General features: G+C 37.5%; 1 protein-coding gene across 3 annotated transcripts in view; it reads right to left on the bottom strand.

Moving 5' to 3' along the window:
* Positions 1-26,195, bottom strand: part of grid2 (glutamate receptor, ionotropic, delta 2) — a 669,082-nt gene that overhangs the window by 131,502 nt on the left and 511,385 nt on the right. For all 3 annotated transcript variants that reach the window (XM_088336089.1, XM_088336090.1, XM_088336092.1), the window contains exon 11: positions 22,933-23,245. In XM_088336089.1, coding sequence (XP_088192215.1) covers positions 22,933-23,245 — 313 coding nt within the window. The remainder of the gene's footprint in view (positions 1-22,932; positions 23,246-26,195) is intronic.

Raw genomic sequence — 26,195 nt, 5'->3', positions numbered from 1 at the left:
TAGGTTCTTTGATTCAATTGGTCAATAAATTGTTTGTTAGAATACTTTATTTACCACCTATACGTGCTACAGTTGTATATAAGCATTTATTAAATGATCATTGTCCTTACTGTGCAACTTTTCCAGCAATCTTGGCAGGATGCTCCTAAAATATTCACACGCAGATTCCATATTTCAAACATATAAAAACATAGGCACGATGTAATCAGCCCCCGAAGACACATCAAAATACAAACCCCGGCTACTAAAAGCGCAGTGATCTTTTGTATAATTTAATCCACCCCGGCCAACAAAAAGAAAATACAGAATCTGCAGTTATTCTTGGCTGAAAGATGACAAGAGTGCCTCATTAAGCCTTCTTGGAAGATGTTCAGCTGATAACAGCTCCCTGTTGGGAGTCACAGCAATCGCGCTCCTGAAGGACACAAACTTTACTTTGCTCAATTTTACCACATTTGTGATCATTTTACGGACAATGCGTTCCTCAATTTGCAAAGAAATAGCACTGTTTGAGCTACCGTCATAGGTGACACTCATAGAATATTTGCTTCTATTCTCAAATATGATTTTTGTTATACGTTGTGCAATTGTTGAGCAACACTTAAAAAAAGCCTCACTGTAGGAAAACTTCAACATAATTATACAAAAAAATCATCTGTGAGCCTTTTTCATATATGGGATTGATTTAGAATGTTTAGAATGTTAAAAATAAGGCAAGGTCCTCTTAATTATTGACGATAAGAGCAATTCCCTTTTTATTATTTATTTTTAACCACAAATAAGTGCAAATCAAATTATTTAAACTAACATATTTTATCCGGTTACTTTTAATAGTTTATACTGTATAGGTTCAAAAGGGAGTAAAAAGAAGTACATACTTCTTAACCCTTTGATATTGATCACCTAGTAAACACATATTTAATAACATATAAATCCATTCAATCCTGAAATATAAGTGTGTTTGGAACAACAGTGTGCTAAATGAGTCATATTTTAACTAGAGCTGAGATGGATAAATATCAGTACTAGCACCAAAAACACAGTAACATCCTCAACCCAATATTTTTTCCCAAAAATACTATCATATTTATTTTTGAATGGATTATATTTGGATAGAGATGCAATCCTGTAGTAGTGGTAGTAGTAGTATTAGTAGTAATCGTATATTATTGTTCTCATATCACAAATCTCTCAAAATATTTAAACTTGTTATGAGTAGTTGGCTGGAAATAGTTAACAATGGGTAGGCCACAAAAAAAAAAAAAAAACGTTTTGAAACACAGCTTTTACCCGTTTAAAAGCAAAGCCTGTGTCACTAATACAAAACTAGTGGTCCGAATGCCTGACAAGGTATCTCAAGCTCTTAATACTTTGCAACAAATACCAACAAATTACTTGATAAGCCTAGTAGTGAGAGGCGCGTTTTTTTAGAGTAAATGGAGCTCAGGTTGCTATCAAAGCACCAATACAGAAGTCACAGGACTGTAATTATTAGCAAAAAGTGACAAAAAGGACTTGTATTGATTTTTTTTAACAAAAAAGTCAGTGGCCTCCAGCTCACAAGAAGGTAAACAAAAAGCAAACAAGCACGTCTGCACTCCGCTAATCATTTGTTTGGAGCGAAGGAACACCAAGAGACAGAGATGACAAATTAGTCGAGCGTTGTTGTGTGTTTTTGCACAAAAGCCAATTCGTCTGCCTCAAACTCAACCTCAACCTCCTGGTTGACATGGCGCCTGAGAAAAACAAAGCTCTGGATGAGGATTGCTTTGAAGTAGTGGGGCACATCCAGGCACTTCATGGGGGAGTATTTGGTGTGTATTAGAAGATCTTAAGCCTGAGCCAGAACCGAGCCCGCCCCTAAATTGGGGTTGGTTCGGGTCTAAAGTGTCAATCATTGCATTTGGGTTTGAGCGAGGCTTCTCTTTCGCTGAGTTTTTTCCATGCAAAGGGTTCCGTCCCAGTCTCTCACAGTGTAGCCCAGCTGCATGTTTTAACCCAGAGTTCTCACGAGATAAAGAAAGAAAATAAAAATTCAGAGTTTCTTCCGGCTCGCTCCCTCAAATCAAGTAAATTGGTCGTTCTTGGGCTAGGTCGGGCTTCAATCCCTTAATGTTCCTGTACAATGCGCCTAAAATCCCAATCCAAGACGTACCCAGAGTAAATTGAATGCAATTCTTAAACCATTTGGAGAATATGGCCAGTTTATTTTGAAAGGTAAGTCTCTGAAGTTGTGCACCGTTCTGAAATAATCCTTGTAAGTGCTATTAACATTGAGTAATTGGAGCACACATTTGCTTTTTTTTCCTGAAACATTTCTTATGGAAAGATCTGCATTGACTGTATTTGTTTGGACTTCTTAAATTTGCATTTGAGTTACTAGATAAAAAAATGAAAACATTTTAATACCTTAGATATTTGTGCTTTGTTAATCGGAAATACACAGTAAATCAAGGGGGGTTTGATCATTCAATGATCATACCGTTTCCAAGCAAAAAGTATAGATATCAATTGATACTAGCATGTATTTAACTGGATCAGATTGATACCAAAATTCTCAGTATATGCTACCCCTATGTTTTACAACGCCCACTTGAAGAAACTTGGGGACATGAGGCTAGAATAAACTGAGGGGAAAATTGCGGCAATGGGGAAAAAAGCAGGAACTATCCCTCCCCTAATACTTTTTTTGTGCTTCATTATTCTTTTAATACCGCTTTTAAGGGTTATACAATAACTCAACAGTATTTCCCCACCCAGCGTGTGCTCTAGAAAAAATACCCGAGAATGAAAAGACATAAATAACCGTTTGCTAAATGGATTAACCAGAATAACGAACCTTTTAAACTTTTAGATATTGAATTTTGTTTTTAATTCAATCTATTTCATTATACCCCCACAATATTGAAATTTAGATAATAAGATATAATTTCAACTGTGGGTATTATTAATGATGCATACATACAGCGAAGAGACATTTGAATGAGTATGATTGTGTTTTAATTTCTCATAAAAGGGGTAAAAAACTAACACTGTACAAACGGGCCAGAAGTTGGCATTCTTTTCAACTATATATATTGCTCACTCCAAGAACTTGCATGGTAAAATACATCCCCTCTGGCAAGATTAAACCCCTTGGTATTTATTGCAGAAATATAGTGCACTGTTGCCACCAAATGGACTACTAAATTTCCCGGCAACATGCAGGTTCGCGCCCCGGCCGAGTCATTCCTAAGACTTAAAAAGTGGTCGGCGGCGCCCTCTGGCTGCGGCTGCATCGGCTCGCTACAACGGGTCAGGTGCAATCGACATTTCGTTCTGTGTACATTGTTACACAGAATGACAATACAAGGAAATTATTATTATTATTATTATTATGAACACACACAATTGATGTAGTCCCTCAGAGTTGGGCCCGGTGGGGGAGCTTTTCAATCATTTCAGATAATGGGAGAAACGTTTAAAGACATCTGCAGGAAAGTGAGAAAAGAACACTTATTTTCAAGTGAGCGATGCAGAAAAAAAGGGAATGATCAAGAGGTGAGCCAAACCGAATATCTGAAAATTCTATTATTATAGAAAAGAATCAAAATAGGGAGGGTAAAGATGCTTTTGATAAAAAAAGAAGGGTGCACTTTATGTCAGAAGGGCACCTGCTTCCCCTCAGACTACATTCCTAGTGAGGTAATGTTCTAGGAAAATCCAAAATTTGAATACAATGAGATCCATGGTTTTGCACATTCATGAATAAACTGAACCAGTGCCCAACAACTAAGAAAAAACAAAAACTGCAATTGTGACATGACTGAGTAGAACACATTCCATTGTCATTGTCAGATGGTGAGAGGAATGGCATCTTTTTTTTTTCTTAAAAAAAAATACATCGATGGAGTAATATGAACCATATTGCCAGGAAGGAGAACGCTTGAGTTATTTTTCTGTTCCAAAACATGTTTTTCTTTCAATTCACTTTATTAAAAAAAGACCAATATTCAAGAATAGTAGATTGAATAATAATCGTGGTCTAATTGGAATTTACTAATTAAGAAGCAGTCAGTTGTCACCGTGAACACCAATGACAATTATAGTTATAATCATAGATACTCTTATTATATACTATGCTGAAAATGTATGGAAAAGCAATGCTGATAATGATGGTGGTGAAAATAGTGACAGTGACACTAATGATGATGAAGTACGTATGACGTGTTTTATGTAAATACACAGGAAATCTAAGTGTAAGGCAATTATTAAGGAAGTCGAAGAAGTAAGTTGAAATAAGAACATGCTTCTTCCTACTCCTTTTCAATATTTTACGATAACTTTGTTTTTGTTTTTGCTAAACTTAACTTTATTCATCTTTATAGGGCGTATCATTTTATTGAATGTTTATTTTTTAGTACACAACAAGACAGCTTGATTACACAAGCCTTAAAAATACTAACCTTCAACATACATTCCATAGAAAATATAGCACTGAAGCAAGTTACGAACAAATTCAACTTACAAAAGATCGTTCGGAACGTAAGTAGGGCTGCGTCCGTATTTTGTCGGCAGTCATTTCCTGGTTTTAAATGAACAAGATACAGCCAAATTGCCAACCACCATTCAGGCGTTAAACTACTTTGACAAAAAAACTAAATTGAGAACTTCATCTATTGCTGCAAACCTTAGTTACCCTTGAGTGGGATTCGACCACTGAAAAAAAATACTGGGAAGGCATAACTAACTTAACCCCCAATATTTTCAAATTAGATGTATTTTGGTAAAATCTTGGATGCAGGTGTTTTGTTATACACTATTACATATGGGGACTAAAATATATTTAAAATTGATAGGAAAGGCATTCATGAATCCCTTTGGTTGACTCTGCTGAAAACTAATTTGGTATTTTAGCAAAATTATTCTTCATTAAAGAAGACTGGGTCAAGGCAAATTTTCCATTTTGAGGTGTGGTTTAAATCCCTCAGCTCAATTCATGAGCCAGGCGTAATGTGCCTAATCTGCCGACTTCATCTTTGCCGAGTCAACATGATCAGAAGAGCAGCGTGTGTAATAGGAATATGAGTTTCAAACGGCGAAAGGGGAAAAAAAATAGGAATTAAGATTGCTCAGAGTGACCCGTGGGTGCTGAAATGGGGCCTCTGTAGTGTCTACTCGGAGCTGGCGCGATTTCACGAGAAGGCGGGCTGAAATGAAAAAGATTGAAGATGCCGTATTCCCACAGATACTCCCTGCAATGTGCTCGAGCAGCCAAGTTTGTGTGTGCAGGCGTTGACCACATGCACAGCAAGCTAGCGTTGTATGATATATTCTACTTCCATACTGTTTGATTTTTCATACTACAGAGACCCCTGGCTACTTAGGGCTTTGGTTAGCGCTGGTTAACTGCTACATGGGTTTTGAATTGAATTATTATTGTCATTAAAATCAACGAATCTTGCATTGTGTCCTGAACAGACAGCAGACAGCAAATCCTATCATGGGGCAGGTTAGGGAGGGCTTTGTGTGTTAGGTGGGTGAGAGTGTGTATGACTGTGATAAGCTGGTGTATGCTGCTAGTCAAACAGTAGGGTGGCCGCATAAGTCAAAATTAAATTTTACATCTCACGTTGCACTGAAATGATTTCAATAGGGATGCGTCAATCACAATTTTCCATTTTTTCACAGATATTAACAGACATGGCACTCTTGATTTTTGTTGATTCAGATTCATAAACAACCCAGGAAAACAAACCTTTACCGTTGCAATATTATTTATATTATAGGACATTGGACAATCTGGAACATAATGTAACTGTTGTCGTATTTTTATTTGAATGAGATTCCGTTTATAAAAAAAAACTATTATACTAGTTATTCTAGAAGAAGTTGACGGTGGCTGACCTTCTCAGACCAAAAAAAGAAACATTTTATTTCAGAAGTTATGAGCCTATCAATGATCTCCCAAAATTCAGGAAATTGGGGACAATAGGTTGCCCTAAAAATGCATGATGTGTAGAGAAATATTGTTGTAAAACAATAACACATGGTTACTTGCAATATCACCAATTATAATGAAAAGTGTGATATAAATTAAATGAACGGAAAAAAAAAACAAGTTCGACATTACTCATAACAATTAGGTAGCAGTCTATATAGCCATTTTGTCACAACATAGTCATATGCAGCATATTTAGACGGAGTTTCTGTTTTTAAGCAAAATAGCATGGAATACCCTTTCCAATATTTTCAACTTTGGTGACTGTAACCTAAATACTGGTTGAATCAGGAATCAATGATAAAAAGAAAGTCCCCAAAATTATACCAAATAAATGAGTCATGGTTTCAAGCTTAAAGGTACTGAATGGAGTTTGAAACTTTGCTACTCTCTGTCACCATCTCCTGGCTTAGTCATGGTTGAAGTCAGCTCATTCATGAGTACATGCATATCTTAGATGCGCTTGACAAATCTTGTTTTGGGTTTGAAATTGCATTTGGACAGTATTTAAAAGAGGACTTCAAACGGCGAAAAACAAAGTAACAGGAGCATTTTCATGCCTCATTAACAAAAACTGTGATGATGACCATAGAGTCGCTCTCCAATTTATCCCACTTCCCCCCACTTTCCTTTTGCCTAATGTGTCGCACGTCCCAAAAACGTTGCTAAAGGTATGATAAAAGCTGATAGGCACGGGGGATTTCTCTTTTATGAAAGGCTCTTTGAACTCAGCTGGGCATTTTCAACTCTTCCCTAATAGAGAAAAGGGACACCTCAACTGCAACCGCACTTTTCATATTGGCGATGAAAACACCAAAAAGGTTTTATATGTGATAATTTATATATATATATATATATATATATATATATATATATATATATATATATATATATATATATATATATATATATATATACATATATATATATATATATATATATATATATATATATATATATATATATATATATATATATATCAAGAGTTACTCTCAAACACACAGCATTTTTCTGAAAATATTGGATCTGTTGGATTGCATTCAATTCAGCTCATTGGAGGTATTGACCTGTGGTGACATTGGAAACATTATATTTTCTCCTCCGCCAGCTTGATCAGCACATCAGGCTGACTTTTCACACATGAACGCAACACAAATGTGACCGAGTCAGCAGAAATTCCTGCTTTTATTTACAGGCTCCTCTACAGCATATAGATCAATACAATCTGTGTATAATATAAGAGGAACAAGAGCCAGCACACACACTCAAGGCTATGTGTGTGTGTGTGTGTCCTTTTATGGTGAACAGAACAGATTTGTGTGCCATTTTGCTTCCTAGCGGCCAGAAGTTGTGCCTCTCAGACAATGAAGAAAATAGTCTGTGAGACTTCATGGCCAAGAACAAACACCGCAGTGCTTGTTTTCAATTATACACTTTCTCCCAGCGATTTTGTTTTATCACATAGAGTCCATCTTGAGAAAAATTGATTTCCTGAAAAAAACATGGAACACTTTTCTAACACGAATGCTGTACCAGAACCACTAAAAGACAATGAAAAAACCTGTAGGGACTGATGTGGACACAGTGACGTCCAGATCCTCTGTAACACGCTCCTGGAACACAATTTTTTTTCTCGGGAACAAATACAGTAACACATTTTTTAACTCTGCGGTTGTCACTACTCCATGCGTAAATCCATTCCGTCTCCGCTTTAAAAAGGGAAATCATTAATTACACTGTCCCCTGATAATTAAGTACTTTTTACTTACGTAGTCGCACACATCCCTTGATCCGCTAAGAGGCTAATTATACTTAACTACAAAATACGACAGAATACAACTTTCGTGGTAAAAAATTTTCTCGTGTAGATAATCTCCCTACCGAATATGTTCGCATCCGAGCTGTATTTACAACTATAACATTAAAGTCAGCGATTTGGCTTATATGCGCATATTTGGTTATGTGTGGTAGCAAATGGTAAAACCACATGAGGAAAGAGGCCTGACTAATACAGTAACAACAAAACAGGAAATCGATGGGGCAAACATAAGCACAGCATTTAAGGTGTGCTGAATTTTTATCTTTTCATTTGGAAAATAATTTTTGAAGTACACCATGACTGGAGAAAATAAAAACAAAACAAGAACAAAAAAACGTCTTGAACAGTACCCAGTAAGGGAGAAGGAGGTCTTTAAGTAGTTTGAAGCAGAGAGACAATATGTGTACAGAATGCTAAGTGTTTGTTAGCAAGCTGTAAAAATTACACAAGCCAATAAATATGAAGAGTTCACCCTTTTCACAGGTAAGTATTCACATTTTCGTCTATTTGTTTTATTATGTGGGGATTTTAAAGCAGTTTAAGGGGTTCAGCTTCTATGCAAATATATACTGTAATTTGTGACTAGATAGTTACTTTCAAATTAACGTGCGGCTTTTTGATGTCAGTAAAATGTTTTCCCCCAGTGATTTAGGATCTAGTCACACTTATCACACCGCTGCCTGTCATTGCCATGTTTCACTTCTCTGAAGAGCAGGATGACGCTCTACACCGTAAAACAACGGTCACCAGATAACGAACGAGCTGTATCTTAGTCAGATCAGGAGGCTTCTTCTGGTAACAATGGGAAAATTTTTCATGTGGGGGAGAAAACCACTACCCAAAAAAAACGACCAGGAGATGGATGGGTTCCGCCATGCTGTACTTGCCCAAGACCAGTGGTTCTCAAATAGTAGGGGTACCCCCCAGGGGAGCGCCGGGCTCTCTTTTAAGGTTTTGATCCCGGGGGAAGTTATTTTTATTTTTTAACTGTCCTACTATAAAGTGCATTTGCACCTCCAATACAATAGGAGGCAGAGATCTTTGGGGGTGTGAGAGGTTTTCTTCTTCCTACGGGAGGCATGACAGAAAATAATTGAGAGGCACTGCCCAAGACATAACACAGAAAGGACCCTGGCGGTAAAGGGATTCCCGAGCCATGACTGTGAGGAATAACGGAATTACGTTTTAACCCTCGTTTGGTGTTTGGGTCTGCTGGACCCTTTTTCATTTTTATTAGAATACAACTATAACAATGAATTTGCAATCTGAAACTCACTGGCTTTGGCTTGTTTTCTGTAATACACATAACAGAACACATGTCGAATTATCATACACCATAAACCTCCCCTATACATTTCGATAATAAAAGCGTGAAAAATTGATGCTCTGTGGACCACACATACAAAACATGCCTAGACAGGAGAAGGACAGAGTGTAGGCAGACAGAACACCAAGGGGATCAAATGCGTGAGAAAATGAGACCTGTGACTGTGTAGCAGGGGTGGCCAACCCGGTCTTCGAGAGCCACATGTCCTGCATGTTTTTGGAGTTCCTCCGCTCCATTACACGTGATTCCAATCACCAGGATCACTATCAAGTTCCTAGAAAGCTCTGCAACGTCTGATAATTTGCATCAACTCAGTTGGAGAAGGGAAACCTCCAAAACATGCAGGACATATGGCTCTCGAGGACGGTGTTGAGAAAATGATACCTTGTGACTTTGTATAGGAACCGGCAGTATATACCATCTGAACCTGCAACGTTTGGTATAAAGATCTAGGCTGCCTGTGGTACCACGTCCTCATATGCCTGGAACTTACACGTTTACTCAGGGAAACTTAACGAAGGAGACCCTGAGAAAAAACAAGGAATTAGAGTTGTCCTCAAAATGTCTCAGGAGCTCAGCGGACACAAATCACAAATGACAACTTTTTTTTACCATTACGCTGTATCTGTATACACAGGGGTAGTGGCGAGTGGCCATCTGTTTCATGGGGCTGATGTGTCGTCTTGACTGATGTGTTGCACAATGATTACAATTTCAAGTTCAAAGAAATATAAATGAATATTTTTGAAAAACCTTGCTTCACTTGTAATTTGTTCCACTCATATTTTGATTTTAATTGATTTTCTGAATTATTTTTAAATAACCTCTGAAGGGCAAATATTAACAATGTAAATTGTTTATGCCGTCATTGTAATTGTGATAAGATAAACATATGTTCAATATTTCAACATAAAGTGTTTGATTTTAAAGCATTAAAAACCACAGAATGCAACAAGTCCATCAAATCCACAAACACTGGCTGAGTAGCAATGGCAAGAACATTGCACAAGGCTTAAATGAATTAACTAGAAACTGACACTAATTATCGATTCTCAGACATGCACCAAATACAGAAGGCATCAAGATATGCCAATGCTACCTAACTCTTATACATTTAATTGGTTTCATTCAATATGCTGCGATCAGTATTCAATTTATATCCAGATGTTAAGGTTGGTAAGTTTTTTTTTTCTACCGTTTGAGTTTCTAAGGTAATAGTAGCCTGTAGTGCACAATGTTAATTTGCCTAACCCGTGAAAATGTAAGGTTGTCACAACAGCTCGGGAACTGCGCTTAATTGGCTTAGTTGGACCCAGCATCTGTCACTTGGGACTCGTTCAAGCCGGAGCAATCACTGCATATATTTCAGTCTCCACAAATGCAACCAGCAGACTTTTTCTTGTACCTTGTCAAGGTCACCCAGGAGAGCCGAATGCAGCCTGAACAAACAACACTCTTAATTGCTTCCTAATTGACTCTGTGTATGTGCAAACTTTTGTCTACAGTATGTTGTTTATTGGATAAGGAGTGATATTTCGGACTTGGGCAGCACGGCGGCGCAGTGGTTAGCGCTTGTGCGGCACAGTTCATGTCATGGGAACCTGTCGTGGGTTCAAATCCAGCTCGAGACTTCCTGTGCGGAGTTTGTATGTTCTCCCCGTGCTTGCGTGGGTTTCCTCCGGGCACTCCGGTTTCCTCCCACGTTCCAAAAACATGCATTTCAGGTGAATTGGCCGGTCCAAATTGTCCCTAGGTGTGAATGAGCGAATGAGTTGTCTGTCCCTGTGTGCCCTGCGATTGGCTGGCAACCAGTTCAGGGTGTCCCCTGCCCACTGCCCGGAGATGGCTGGGATGGGCTCCAGCCCCCCCGCGACCCTAATGAGGATAAGCGGTACGGCTGATGAGATGAGATGATGAGATTTCGGACTTGAAATCAAAATGAGAGTGGTGGAGGCAAACACGTTATAATTGAAAGAAGAGAAAAACTGAAAAACTAACATGTATAATGAGCACTGGTCCCCAGACCTCAACATTTGGTCTGGCCCGCCGAACAATACCAGCGAGCATTTTGATTCCCATTTTTTTGTAAATTCAGGTCACCACAGTGGAAACACCAAACTCTTACCACTGGACTAACAGTGATATAGATGACATTGGGTTTTATCTCACACACCTTTGTCATGGTACAAGAGAAATGTTAATTTTGTGGTGGAGTTCACATGCTCACAATTGTCACTTATACTTAGATTACAATCGAGGAAAATAATATATTCTATGTTAATTGTAAATAAGTGAAACACACAGAAAAAAACTGGTACCTTGAGTAAAAATAGTGTGATAATGAGATAAAATCTGTTGTCTTTTTGCATGCCATCGATACCACTGGTGGTCCAGGGCGCTGACCACTAACTTGAACTTTAACCGATTAAGACTGCGCACGGCACAACAGAAATGTAATGCTCAATGGACTTTTTTTGTGACGAGATTATACATAATTTTCTGTGAAGAATACAGAAGGGTTACTTGATTGTGGCTTTCTGGTGTACATTTTTTTTTACATTCAGACACTTCTGCAATCGTCACACTTTTTCTATTACAACCTGACCCCGACCCCTTAACAAGGAAAAGTGATGTGGCCCTCACAGGAAAAAAGTTGGGGGGCCCCAAACTAGGGACTCAAGCCATCATTGCTTAATGGACAAACAAATGACTGTTATAATAAGGTAAGATATGACAACATTAAAAAAAAATGTTAGTTGTTCTAGAAATGGCCGCATTTCATGGAATAACGTGTATTGAGGACATCACAGTTTGAGGCGAATCTGTATGCACATATTCATATGTACGAATGTAATTAATTATTGTAAATTCTCTTCATCATCCTTTAACATTTGGAACACATGTTAAAGGACACACTGCAATCACGCGCTCAGACTTATGAAAAGAGAAGCCTGGTTCTCCTTTCAAGCTAACATACTCTATATATATATATATATATATATATATATATATATATATATATATATATATATATATATATATATATATATATATATATATATATATATATAATATAATATATTTATGCCACTTGTTATTCACCTTGTGTTTCAATTGTCATGTTTTCAAAAACTCACTTCTGTTAGATTAGTATTAAACATATTTCCTTGAGTATTAGAATGTGTGTGTGTGAACCTCTCAGAGGGTACAACTAATTCAATTTCAAATCTTCTGTAGCCAAACCTCAGATTATGAGATTGATTATGAGGTTTTTCATCTGTTGCACTGATCAAACTAAAAACGGATGTGGCGTTCCAACAAGATGAGACGGGTTTAATGAAGTTATTAAACTTGGCTCTTTAGATTAATAATAGATTTTACTTCTTTTTTAAAATTATAGGCCCCTACATTCACTTCAACATGGGTGGATCTGTTTACGATGAAAAAAGTGTAAAAATGTTGTATGATTTATACAAAAAAAAAACAGGACAGATTCAATACAGTGAATATCACGCTACAAAAGTCATTATCAAAAATACCCATAACAACATAACAAATACTTGGTAGAAAAATGATACTTAATAATTAATTACTTGAAATATACCAAATAACTTTCAAAAAGAATCACTACAAATTGGGAAATTAGAACTTCATAAAAACTAATTTTACACTGTAGGCCTGCTTCGATGGGCCATTAATGGCAAAGCTATGCAATTAGATAATAACCAACAAGCTAAGCACAAACATCTCTTTACCGGGCTTTTTTTTTTTTTTTTTTTTTTTTTTAATTATATCATTATTAAGCATTGTGAAGGGACAACTATGTCAGTAAAGTAATTGCTATTGATGCAAAATGTCATGAAACAATTAAAAGCGTTCAGTTGTAAGGTGCATCCAAAACGACAATTGGATACACGTGTGATGAAGGGTGAGTCAGACATTATGTTCTATAACCAAAAGAAGGAGCTATTTACGTTCTATTCTGTTTTGAACTGACGTGTAGTGATATTGTGAAATTTTGCAGCAGGTCCTGGTGCTGAAACAGCACGAGTGAACATTCAAGACACAGACAGGATGCATATTAACAGCAAATGATGATCAACACATTCATTATGGACTGACACGTGCAATCCAGCAGGCTGGGTAATGGCCAATGTGCAGGAATTAATATCGCACAAACTCAACAAAGTTGCCTGTTGTAGTGCGTTCAATTTTGATGGTTAACAGCTTGTGATTATGTTCATTATTGTTATGGTGACATTTTTTTGGGTGGTGCTAGAAGAGGCAGCAATATGTAACCACGCTGTGATGCGCTAACAACTGCCAAATACAAATATCAGGTACTCTGCGGCATTAACAGATACGTACTGCATTATTACAGCCCATTATGTTATATTTCCATATAACACAACAATACCACTGAACTGCATATACCAGAGTCCAAAAATAAACACGATACCAAAAATGACATATAAGATGCAATGTCCTTTGCAGAGATACCATTACTATATTATGAAGCCTTGTAAAACACAACTAGTGACTGATAAGGAGAGGTCGAACGGTTAGCACAAAATGATAGTGAGACAAGGAAGACAGTTAAGAGATTTTTTCAATCGCACAAAATAATAACAAAACATTTGTCTTTTCTTTTGCATAGTATGAATAACAAACATGCTATATTTTGAATCTACATATGGTGCTGCATTGTCTGTGTTTAAATTTCCATTGCCTAAAGGCACAGCAAAAACTATGACAGTTTTTAGTAAGATTAAGCTAGAAGACGGCAAAGGCCAAGTTTGTGGCACTTTTAAATTCGTGTAATTCCCATTGTTTTGAAATTAGTTTGACTATGAGTTTTGACAGTTTTGAAATGTTGTTTACCATTCGCAAAACTGCTGCTTATTGTGAAGTGAGCTGAGTTAGTTTAACAATATCTTGAACTATTTGTTTTACTGAAACAAGTCAAAATGCATAAATAAGTAAATCAATACATAAATAACTATATAAACCATGTGCGACAGCTCCTACTTATATCTTACTATATCATTTCAAGAAGCAAATACATTTTTCTTAATATAACTATAATTAAATTGCTAGTACCAAAAGGAATTATGAGAACCACGTTTAGCGTCAGTAAATTAAGATATGTTGTGACCTTTGATGGCCAACCTTTGCACTGGCACACACTTGAGTAAAGTAACTGTACTTTTGATATTCAACAAAAGAGGATCAATGATAATGTAGTGAAAAAAGAGCGACAATGCTCAGACAGTTGAAAACCACAGAAGGGAAGCAGAAAATACAGCAGCTGTGAGGCTTCCTTTTCTAGTTTGGATGGATGGTGATATAAAGAAGGGGAGCAAAGTCATATGGGGTGCCTCCACCTCAGCGAAACACCAAAGCTCCCTTGGGATAATGGATTTGAGAAAGTTGCAGAAACTGAAGAAGAAATGAAGAGGAAAAAGAGGCAGTGATGATAATGCAGGCTTCCCAGCGGTGCGGCACAGTGGAGGCAGACGTAATGATGGAGGAGATGCGAATGCTTTTTGCACACTGTGAGGCTGATATGGAGGACCGTTATGCGACAATAGGTGGAAGGAAACAGATGCAGTAATACTCTTCTTCAATACATAATTTTGGTCATTTAAATGTCTTTATACTGAAAATAAGTGATCAAAAACTATGACACCCGTTGCCTTTATTATTAAAAAGAACAAACTGTTTTTGGAAATGCTTAAATGCACATTACCGGAGGGATATATCAGTCCAAATGTGTGCGTGTATACATAACTACAAATCACTATGTCATGTTACAATGATTATGCTAGTAACATCTTCAATAGATGACTAAAAAAAACTGGTAATCATAAAAACGTTTGGCAATGGAGCGAAGATCGCAGTTCGAGGATGAGTGGAATTCCTAGGTCCAGAAGACTGCAATCAGCACATGGAGAACACACAACACCGACACACTTTGTGAGGGTTGGTTTATTTAATAAAATCATATTTTTGATTACTTGCCGTGCAGCAAGTCACCACATTTTGTGTCAAACTTTACGATTGTGACCACAGTGTTGTAGTGAGTTGGCACACCCAAATATTAACCATCATTACGCAGTTGATTTATGTTTATCATTATGGTTGTTCTTCTAATCATTATTATTATCGTTATGGGGCCAGTCCGTGTAAAATTGTTAAACATTAAACTGGTCTGTGATACAGAAAATGTTGCTCTAAAGGACTGGAATGGAACATCAATCAATTCAAATTATATATACAGTATATTTTCTGATACCAAGTCATACATCAGGTTCATGGTTTCAGTTTCCTCAGGTCAGGCTGCAAAAATGAGGGCTTCAACTGAGTGAGAAATAAGTGAACACTGGGCACATGCTTATGTGAGATGTTCATTCGATGCGACACACGAGTTTTGTTTGTGACTCTTTCACTTTAGATCAAGATGAACTGTTAAGGTCGGGACAACGGTAAGGAGAAATTAAGAGATTGCAAACACAGGATGGCAGGAAGCTATCTGAACACAAGACACGATTAAAACAACATGCTAGCATGTCTGCTTCCACTGTCCTTCATGCTCTGTTTGTCTGTTCTTTCTGTCTGGGACAAAGCCAGTTTATATAACAAAGCTTCCCCTCTGTGCAGTTAATCCTACTTTATCTCACCTTATTCCAAAAAGGGGTGTTTTCAAAATTAAATGTGTAACACTGGTTTGTACAGATTGCATTTTCTAGTGAAGGAAGACTTCCATTTCTTGTCACGTCTGCCTGAGTTGCTTCAAACGCCTATTGGCGATCTTGTTATTTGTTTTTTCTTTTCGCATTCAAAAGTCCTTGCGTGACACCGCCTTCCCTCTCATCACTCCCCTTCCAACCAAGCTCTCGCTCTAGTCACTGCCTCTGGTGGCTCATCTCCAAATCCAAACGCTGGTGTACACGACTGCAAATGAGCACATTTCCCCATCCCTGCAGGGTCTTTCTTTGGTCAGCTTGCACACAGTGGCCATTCAATACTCTGCTAATGTCATCTGTTTGACTGCTTTCGTGGGACCTGGTGGCCTTGACTCTCATTCAACTATGTTCCTCTGCAGGCAAAATACTGGAATGATTTCTGCTACTTCCACCAAAAACAAATGCAAAAGCCGGAAAAAAAGGTGAATTACCCTCTTTGAGATATATTGGTTTCCAAAACATCCGTATTTCCCTGCAGGGCTCCGCGTGAGATGTTACTGAGCCATTTATCTTACCACTTAAGAGGAATTGATGCCATCCATGAATCTATCATGGATGTTTTACAAACATGGAAAAAAGTCAAAGTACCACAAGAAATTCATCAGAAAAATATAAAGGACCTCTCCCTTTAGGAAAGCTAATGACAAAAGTACAACATCAAATCCCAGAGCAGGTTGTGTTGACTATGAGGCACGATGACGACAACCTCCACCACGTGAATCGGTCATAAGAATGATTTACCGATTTGCTTCTTTTAACTCTAACTTAAAGGTCAATAATTAAATGTAGGCATAATATTCTTGTCATAGTCCTCCAAAATATAATATATATAATAGATATTTGTTGATATGGGACATATATGCTCTGGCATTCTTATTATTTAATTTATTTTATTAAGTCATCACTATCGCACAGTGGCTGGACCCTGAAGAATTGGCTTTTGCCTAGGGATTAGTTTTGGCAAAATGGTGTGATTTTGTCTGAAAATATATGCAAAAACTGAAAAATCATGATATTTTGCTTTTATGGCTCATTCAGTCAAACCCGTGTTTTGCCGCTTCATAAGTACATGTAAATGAAGTAAAAAACTACTGTTGCGGCATAGTGCTACAATAGAGACACAGATTCATACATGTGACAACCTTCTATATACTGCTTGGATTCTGTTTTAAGTGACATAAAAAAAAACATATTCCAACAGGAAAGTCTTGTATTTGACTTCTATGGTAAACACAATTTTGTTGTTCTTTCCTTCTAGGTGACTATTTACAGCAGGCTCAACTTCACCCTGCAGCAAGATGAGTGTTCATGCTTGGATAAATTCTAAGGGAGATATTTCTGGCCCAGCAAATCAGTGACAAATCACCTGTGACCGAAGAGCCGCTACTCTCTCTCACGCACTACTCTGAACGCACGTCTGCATTTTCTGCTACTAAACAACACGCTGCTCAAAATGACATCCTTCCTCACTTGTTTTCCTAGCTAATGATTCCATGACTAAAGTGGTAATTACTCCTAAAAAGAGAAATGATTGCCAAAAATCAAACAGCAATTAGCGTGGATCATCATTAGTGCCGTTAGCTGCTACAGTGTAACGGAGGATTATTGAGCGAAGGGTGGGATGTACACCAAGGCCTCATTCAGCAAGTCTTTGGTAAGAACATTTGAGGAAATGTCCACATAATTAGGAGGATTGCATCAGTTCCCCTACAATGTAATATTAAAAACATGAACAGAACAAGAGCTTTCTCAACACATCTTGATGTATTTGCCAACAGCATCGCCCCAACCACTACCTCTTTGACCAGTTGCCCTCTGGTATGCGCTACAGGTCCCTTAAAAGTAGGACAAACAGGCTCAGAGACCATTTCCTACCCAGGGCCATCACCACCCTAGATAAGCACGCAACACTGAAAATAGTTATCTTGCGACAAATTCGGGAATTGTTTTATTCCTGCAAAATGTTTTTCCTTTCTGCTAACTGTTAATACACTGCTTTTCATGTCACTACTCTTACAAGCACTATTATTATTACTTCTGTCATTCTCTGGGCACTACTTTGTAAATGTTTGTTTAGCTTGATTTTCTCTTTAAAGTTTTTATTACATGTTCACCCTGGATGGCCATGTTTAATTATGTTGCATGCAATATTTCACAACGATAATGTATTAATGATATTAAAGACTATTCAATTCAACATTTGTTTAAGACAAAGTATACGTGTAAATGTTCTTCATCAGAAACAGCTAACCTCAACATCTGAAACATATTCACATAGAAACATAGTCACTCACAAATATGACAAATCCTGCTTTACACAACGTGAAGATAGTTTTTGGTATTGGAAGGCCCGTTGTAATGTACATTGGTTCATTTTCAGTATAGCAAAAACATATTTCTAATGTTTTGTCATAACAAAACGTGTTTGACTTTCCAAATGGCCTGCTGGCTTAGCATGAGATAGCAACCACTGGATTCAACCCAATCATGACAAATCTTATTCCCACCACCCTATTTCCTTCTCAAGGTCACGACACTGCTTTTTAAATCTTCCCCTTGATATCTGCACCTTAATGCCTAGCCGTGGATTGCGGGGAATCTTCCGAGAGATAACTCTGAGGTCGTTACCCTGCCAGCAAAACCCGGTGGGGCGTACTTTTTTCACAACTTGTGTTTCTCCATTATTGAGTGCAGAAGGTCAGTTGAAAATTCAATGTTGCATGGGGAAAGTTTGGATACTACAAATAATTTGAGCAAAGTTATATTGGAGGAAGTTTGGGTGTATATCATCGATCTATGGTTGTGATAGACAAGAACAAAAACTATTCCTTAGTTGATATCACATTTTAAAATAGTCCTTTTTACTATGGATGTACAAATATTTTCTGTTTGTGGCCACATATTGTAAAATGTATGGACGAGTAGATCCACATAACATTTTGTTTGCAAAACAACCTAAATTAATCTACTGTATTTATTTGTGTACAACACACACACACACTTGTGTAAAAACCCTTATGTTGATAAACAATTGGCATGCCATTTTATTTAATTTTTTTTAGCTCAAACTAAGCACTGTAAGTGATATACATTATTGAATAATAAGCAATGATTAAAATAATTTATTGATAACGTAGACTATGAACCCAATGATATAAAAGTTACATTTATTTAATGTCCGATTAATCATCAGATGCACTAAAAAGTTGTTATCCTTGTCATTTTTGAACTATTGTATTCATATCTTCAAGGACGACTTTCTGTTTTCCATTTTCCAATGTATATTGTTCATTTCTGGTACTGGTTGTGGTGCATAACAATTGTGTAATGATGAGATAAAATCAAGTGCCTTTTCACATGTCATCTTTAACACTGTTGGTCTAGCGGTTAAGATTCAGTGCTCCCACCGCTAGGACCCAAGTTCGATTCCTGTTGCATCATATGTTTTGTGATTGTGGTCAGTGAAAAAGGCAAATGGTAGATATGAAACTGGAGGCCGAGTCCAAGTTCCATTGTTAAGTGATTTGGAAGATTGTTTTCTGAATAGAATGAGTTAGACATGAGAAAATGTGAGAGAAGTTACCCTTGCCATTTTTTTCGTTATTGCCATAAAGTAGTTGTCCCTATTTTTTTGAATACATACAGTACTTGGGCTCTCTGTCTTGACCCATTTGCCCACTACGGGTGCCTTTATTCTATCCTTGGCTTAAATAATCACAGGCTTTGATGTACTCATAATTTGGCCCATTTCTCTCTTCACACAGTCCGAGTCGTAGTTCTTGAGAGACCACCATTTGTTCCCAAGTATTCATCTCTTTTTTGTCCTTTGCCTTTTTTATTTTGTTATGTTTTCTATTAATAAACGTCTGACTTATTGACCACATTTACCTCTCCACATTGGTTCTCATTTGCTGCGGCTTGTCATTCACTGTTTTGCCTCAAGAAGCTTTAAGCTTATTTCATTACAACCGTAAAACTTTGGTTTAGAAAACTATTGAATATTTTTGTGCGTCTAAATCTGGGGTCTCCGAATCCTGAGAAGGTTTTGAAACTAGCCTACTAGCGATAGCCCATTGCGATTTTCTAGAAAATTTGCCTTCTAACTGACATGATGATTTAGTGGTTGTCTTAACTTCTAATAATTACAACCTGGTATTAGCATAATAGCAACAAAGTAATAACATAAGTGGGTATTTGAGAAATGTATATCAAAATGGTAGCCCTTCTCAATTATTGAAAAATAAATAACACTCATCTTAAAAAAAAGTTGGTGACTAATGGCAGTGTTTGCATGATGTTTTTTGTGTCCATGTTTGTTTTTGCGGTTTTATTTATGTCACTGTTATTCTATTTATTTTGTCATTTCTTTGTATTTGTTCTTTGCTACACGAAAGATCTAGAGATTAAAGTTAGCTTGTAGCAAAATCTGTTTTGTGCAGCACAAGTTCTGTTTATCGTCAGTGATAAATGAATAAATTCAGGAGTTCTTCTTGGCCCAAAAATCGTATTTCGAGACAAAAAACCTTACTCGGGTTTCATTGGAATGTATGCACAATAATTTGTGACTTATCTAATGATGTGTGTATATTATTGATAGGAGCTTCACGATTTTCGACATGAAATAAGAAAAAGACAATTTTCTTCTAATGGAAGAGAGGGTTAAATTTCGGCACATACAAAATTGACACATGATTTCAGACAACACTGGTTTTTGGAACACTCGAAGTGCATTGACACAGTAAACAGAAAATTACTTTAAAATGATATATATATTTTTTTCACATAATTTTTCACGAGCATATCTTTCAAATTGCTCCAGATCAAAAGACAACCCACGTAAAAAACGTAGCAACAGCTTCACCTAATGTTATCAAGTTGCTTGGTGTATTTTGAAAATTGAGAGCCACTCGAAGGAAGGTTCTATAATCTATTTTTGTACGTGACCTCGTGTATAGCACACACCCCTAATTTTTGATTAAAGGTCAGCAAAGAATTGTGTTTCACTTTTTCTCAACCATAACGACCGTATTTATTGTGTTTATTCATTTTTTTTCGATCCAAAAACTAACTTAAAATCTGGGTGCGCATATACACAAGGTTTTTTAGTAGATTCAGTTGCATATTATAGTATTATTGCAATTAGGGATATGTCAAGAAATATTGCAAAACATTATATGCTACGGGGCTCATAAACCCAAGTTGCAGGTTGTAAGAGCAACAAAACCCATTCACTAGATCCCCAGGGATATATATATATATATATGATATATAAAAGGCATTCAATTTGATTTCATAACACAATTTCACTCATGGCACCAGATACAAATATAAGAGAATAGAGGAAATAGAAAGCCATCATGAGGGACATACTGTAAATTCCGGACTATAAGCCGCTACTTGTTTCCCAAACGTTCAACCCTGCGGCTTATTCAGTGATGCCGCCAATTTATGTAATTTTCCTAACGCCCGCCAGCGGCACTCGAGTACAAAAGGTAAGATTTAGACCGGTGGAATATATGCGCCGAGGAAGACTGCAACTTCTTGGCTTGTGCATAAATTAAATTAGCGTAAACATACCCTAATCATGCAAAATGCAAAAAGAAAGGCACATCAAAAAATCCACCATCACCAACGGGTTCTGAAAAGCCGGTCTGCTGCGTGACGGAGAGGAGGGCACATAATCAGGAGTGGATGATACTTCCAGCGACAGTGACAGTGCGAGTGAGGCTGCGGGAGCGTGGGACGATGTCTATATGAAAAAGTTTCCTTCCAACACTGAGGAAGATGACTTTGATGGCTTCAGTTCTAAGGAGGAAGATGAGGACGGTTTACTGTGATTTTTACAAGTACGGTATGTTTTTTTAACAGACCCGTTTACCGTGTTGCGACCGTGTTCCTAGCGTGTTGCTACCATTAACTGCCCTGTCAAAGGCACCGTTTGGGATGAAAGTTATATTATTATTAAAGCTTTGAAAACTCTTGGTGTACCGTCTTTCTTTGTAAATATGTGTAACCATGTATAATATGTATTTGCAACTGTATAGTTTTGTAATGTATTTATTTTAGACACTTATTCTGATATGTTCTGCACGGGCGAATAAAAAACAAGGGGCCGTACAAACGCGGGGTGACGGGAAGTAGGATAAAGGTGAGACCTGTTTGTGGACCCGGCGGACAATAGTGGATATATATCTTTCCCACGCTTACCTTTGGAAATATACACTTTTTTCCTTGGATTACTTTCAACGGGACCCGTACTCTGCAGGTCTGCATCAAACCTTAAGCACAGGTATCATTTTCCGTTTTGTCGGCTGTGATTTTTGCACTGTGTACTTTAATGAAGGACATTCAGTTTCAATCACGGGAGTTAAAGTTCGGTTTGGGTTAATTTTGTGTTTGTGTTACATTTTTTTAATGTGGGCGCATGCGGCTTATATACAGGTGCGGCTTGTGTGAGTACAAAGTCGATTTTCCTCTTAAAATGTGGTGGACGCGGCTTATACTCACTTGCGCTCTATAGTCCGGAATTTACGGTAAATAAATGCAAAAAAAAAGTATGACAGCGGAAACAACTTTTTGATGTATCTGATGATAGATCGGACTTTGAGGGACATTAAACAATGATGTATTTGCATGTGTGAAATGTCTTTTTCTAGGACTGTAAAAATTGTGTCTAATGCTATTTCAAATATAATCCATGCCACTGCCGTTTTAGTGATTAGGGATTCTGCTCTCTCACTGCCTGGTCCTGGGTTTGATTCCTGTTGCATACAATGTTATGTTATTTTGGTCAGAGATGTTTTTGGATTCATCAATCATTTCAAAATAACAGTTACAGTATATACTACCATACAACCTTGTGATGTAACACACACCCAAACATGGAGTTCTGCTTTAGGTACCAAAAATGTGCGTTATCCATAAATAAATATGGCAGGCGAGTTACTTACTCAACACATAATCTTTACTCAACAAAGGATGTATCTTTTTTTTGGGAATTGTGGAATTCTGAGCTCTATTTTCAATACAGCAGACAGGAGGAAACATTTACTGTACATACCTTGCTGTACAAATGATCCATACACGAACCACATGGAATTGTAGAGTGTTGTGGACGACACGGGACCCATAGGTAGCCGAGGTGGGTTGAGCCAGTTGAGCAAGTAGACCAGGATGCCGACAAGCAGCACGGTGCCGGCAATGCACGCCCACAGCGACAGGTCGAAGGGCGCAAGGCAAGCGAACATGTCCACTGTGCGCTCGGCCTTGCGCAAGAGCACACCCACCGAGTAGTCCATGTAGCGTGTAGTGAAGTCCACCACACTCTCGCGCTCTGGAGTAATAGTCAGGGCGGAAAGTCCGACGTCAGCTCGCTGGGGGAAGGAAGGGCAAAAAAGTAGGTTTACACTGATTTAAGTGCAACAATTCAGCACTGGTTCTTTCTGAGGTAAGCAGATAATTAAAGATATTCCCTAACAGATTTTTTTCAATCAGGCAGAGCATGTGCAGTGTTGCACATTATTCAATGTGGCAGGGTACGCGAGAAATTTAGTGTCAAAGTTGACCCGTTAGGGTTTTTTTTCTGTCAAGCTCTGACATTATTAAAGGAACTCAAGACCATTAACACATGATGTGAGGTGAGCTCTAAAACAGACAGCGATTTTACAGTGTGTCGCAGTAGGTATAATTTAGTCCGGCTATCACCCCGGTAGCCGTGGTCTTTCGTGTTTTATTTGCCCCCGGTTGACGCTCGGTGGCTGCCCAACGTGTGTTGTTTTGCTGGTTTTCGTTCTTGATTCCCAGTTAGCCTCCTGCTCACCAAGTATTTTTTGATAAGCTAGCCTAGTGTTAGCGCCATACTTGCCATGCTCCTTGGTTTATCGTCATAGCTGTTGCCAGTTTTAGTTTTTGGATACCAGTAAGCCTCCCATTGACGGCTCTCCATGTTTTTTTTTTTTTGTTTTTTTTTTTCCTTGTTAGTCCTTTTTGGTTGCTCGCCCTTTGTTATACCGTTACTGCATCCACCTGGGATACAACACCTAGGTATTTACCACAAAAACTATCCAAACTTAAAACACTCGGAAACCGTTCGAACAGTGGCTTGCTAGGATGCTGGTGTTCCTCCGATTACATCAGGGCTTTTCTCAAAATGCATTAGCTCTAAAAAAATAATTGGGATATGTCGATGAAATATTATATTATATTATAATAATATACATAATACATATATAGATTTTAAACAAAACACATGTATATCCTCACATTTTGCATGTTTAAAGAGACGGCCTGTTTATTTAGTGCCTCCTAGTGATCCGATCTGCAACCTCAGTGGAAATGTTTAAATCTAAGCTTAAGACTCACTTCCACGCTATAGCATATGAATAACCTATACTTTTCGTGGACAATATCTCTGTATTATTTGTGATTGCAACATCCTTTGCTGTCTGGTAATCCTGGAAGGGTGATACCACATGTGCGGTCCCTTCTCAAAGTTTCCTTATTTTCCTCATGTTGAGGTTTTTTGAGTTTTTCCTTGCCCTCATGTTGGTTCCAGATCAGGGAATAGTCTGAAAAAATAGTCTGTGTAATAACCTGTGAAGCCCTTTGATACTCTTTGTGATTAAGGGCTATACAAATAAAAATGACTTGACTTGACTTGTTTGACTGGCATCTTGCTGCTACAGAGCACTCATTTGACACTGTTTTTTAATTTCAGTTAGACAACACAGTGTCATCTAGAGGTCAAGTATTAAACAATGAAGCTTTAAGAATTTGGGATTACCTTAAAGCACTAGAACTTAACAAGCATGCATTCTTCTTTCCTTAAAATGCACGGCAATCAATTTGTTTTTGGGACTGAAGTTTGCAAGTTCCATTCCCGGATTCTGAAATTAAAATGTCGAAGTTTCCTTTGGCTATACAACAAACCCCCAGCGCCCCTGATAAGCAAGTAGTTTCCTTACATGGCTAACAACGCTTCTGCCGCTATCGCCGTGTGTGTGAATGGGTAGGTGTGAGGCACATTGTAAAGCACCGTGGGTGGTATTCAGTGACCTAAAACGCGCTGTATACTGTAAATGCAGACCATTGTCTGTAATTGGCATGATTTTCACTTACAAAATCCTTGAAATTGGAGCAGTAAGTGCAATTAGCAAATTAAAAAAAGTTAAAAAAAAGAAGGGGGAGCTAATTAAAAATGTTCCAGTCCCTTGAGTTTTGCTGGCAGCTGTAGACATCTGCCAGGACCCCGTAGGATTTAACGTTCATTGACTGTGATCCTCTTGCAAAACGTGTGCCACCCTCATTCAAATCTACATGAAATTGACTAATCTCTTGTGGCTAATAGCTGAAAGACATAATTAATTCTCTTATACATGCTTTCTTTAATATATCACAATCCCTTTACAAGAATGGGTAAGTGTGAAGCACATTGTAAAGTGCTTTGGGAGGTCTTCATTGACTTGAAAAGCACTATATAAATGCAGACCATTTACCATATAAGGTAGACAGAATGTCAAAAACAATGTGGAGTGTTTACATTACTTTATTAGGAGGTATGTCAAGTATTGTTCCCAGCGAGTATATTGTGTTTTTTAATATAGTGCCATCTACGTTAAGAGTTCTTAATTACATTTGTATCTAAAGGTAATCGAAAATGTACACATGCAAATCAAGAGCAATTATCATTGTTGCTAACAAAACCGGCAGCACTTGTTACAGGCAACTGTGGAGTTGCAAATGATTACACAGTGGATTTATGTTAATATTATGAATGCTATCATCATTTTTATTATCATCGTTAATGCTATTAATCCTACTTTTCTTATTATCATTCTTATTTATATTATTCTTATTCCGCTTCCTATGTTTATTCTTCTTCATATTTATAGAAAAAAGTATAAACATGATCAACGCCAACCTTGGGCAGCGCTGTGAAAATATTGCCCGATATTAAACCAGTTCATGCTACAGAGAAGGTTGGGGATCTCCGCCCAATGTATTTTCAGTCTGTGCTCAGTTTTAATGGATATTTTGTTTTTTGAAGTGTGTTTGTAACTAATCACTTTAAATAAATTCATGTTTGCATTTAACTCTCGTTTCCCTCATTTTAATGACCTTTTTTGTGCTCGTTTGTACAGCTCAAACGGAAATTTGAAATGCAACATTTCATTTTTCCGACTGTTGGGACCAATCCAGGAAAAATCTAAACATTCCTACATCTTAAGGCAAATTCAAGACTTTGCATTATTCAATGCCTTTTGAAATCAAATTTAAGACCAAGTCGACAAAAAACACACACAATTGAAACAAAACTAGACACAG

This window comes from Urocampus carinirostris, chromosome 5 (assembly GCF_059441175.1).
Source record: "Urocampus carinirostris isolate Australia breed hairy pipefish chromosome 5, RoL_Ucar_1.0, whole genome shotgun sequence".
In the NCBI taxonomy this organism is placed as follows: Eukaryota; Metazoa; Chordata; class Actinopteri; order Syngnathiformes; family Syngnathidae; genus Urocampus; species Urocampus carinirostris.
This window is presented reverse-complemented; position numbering and strand designations above follow the sequence as displayed.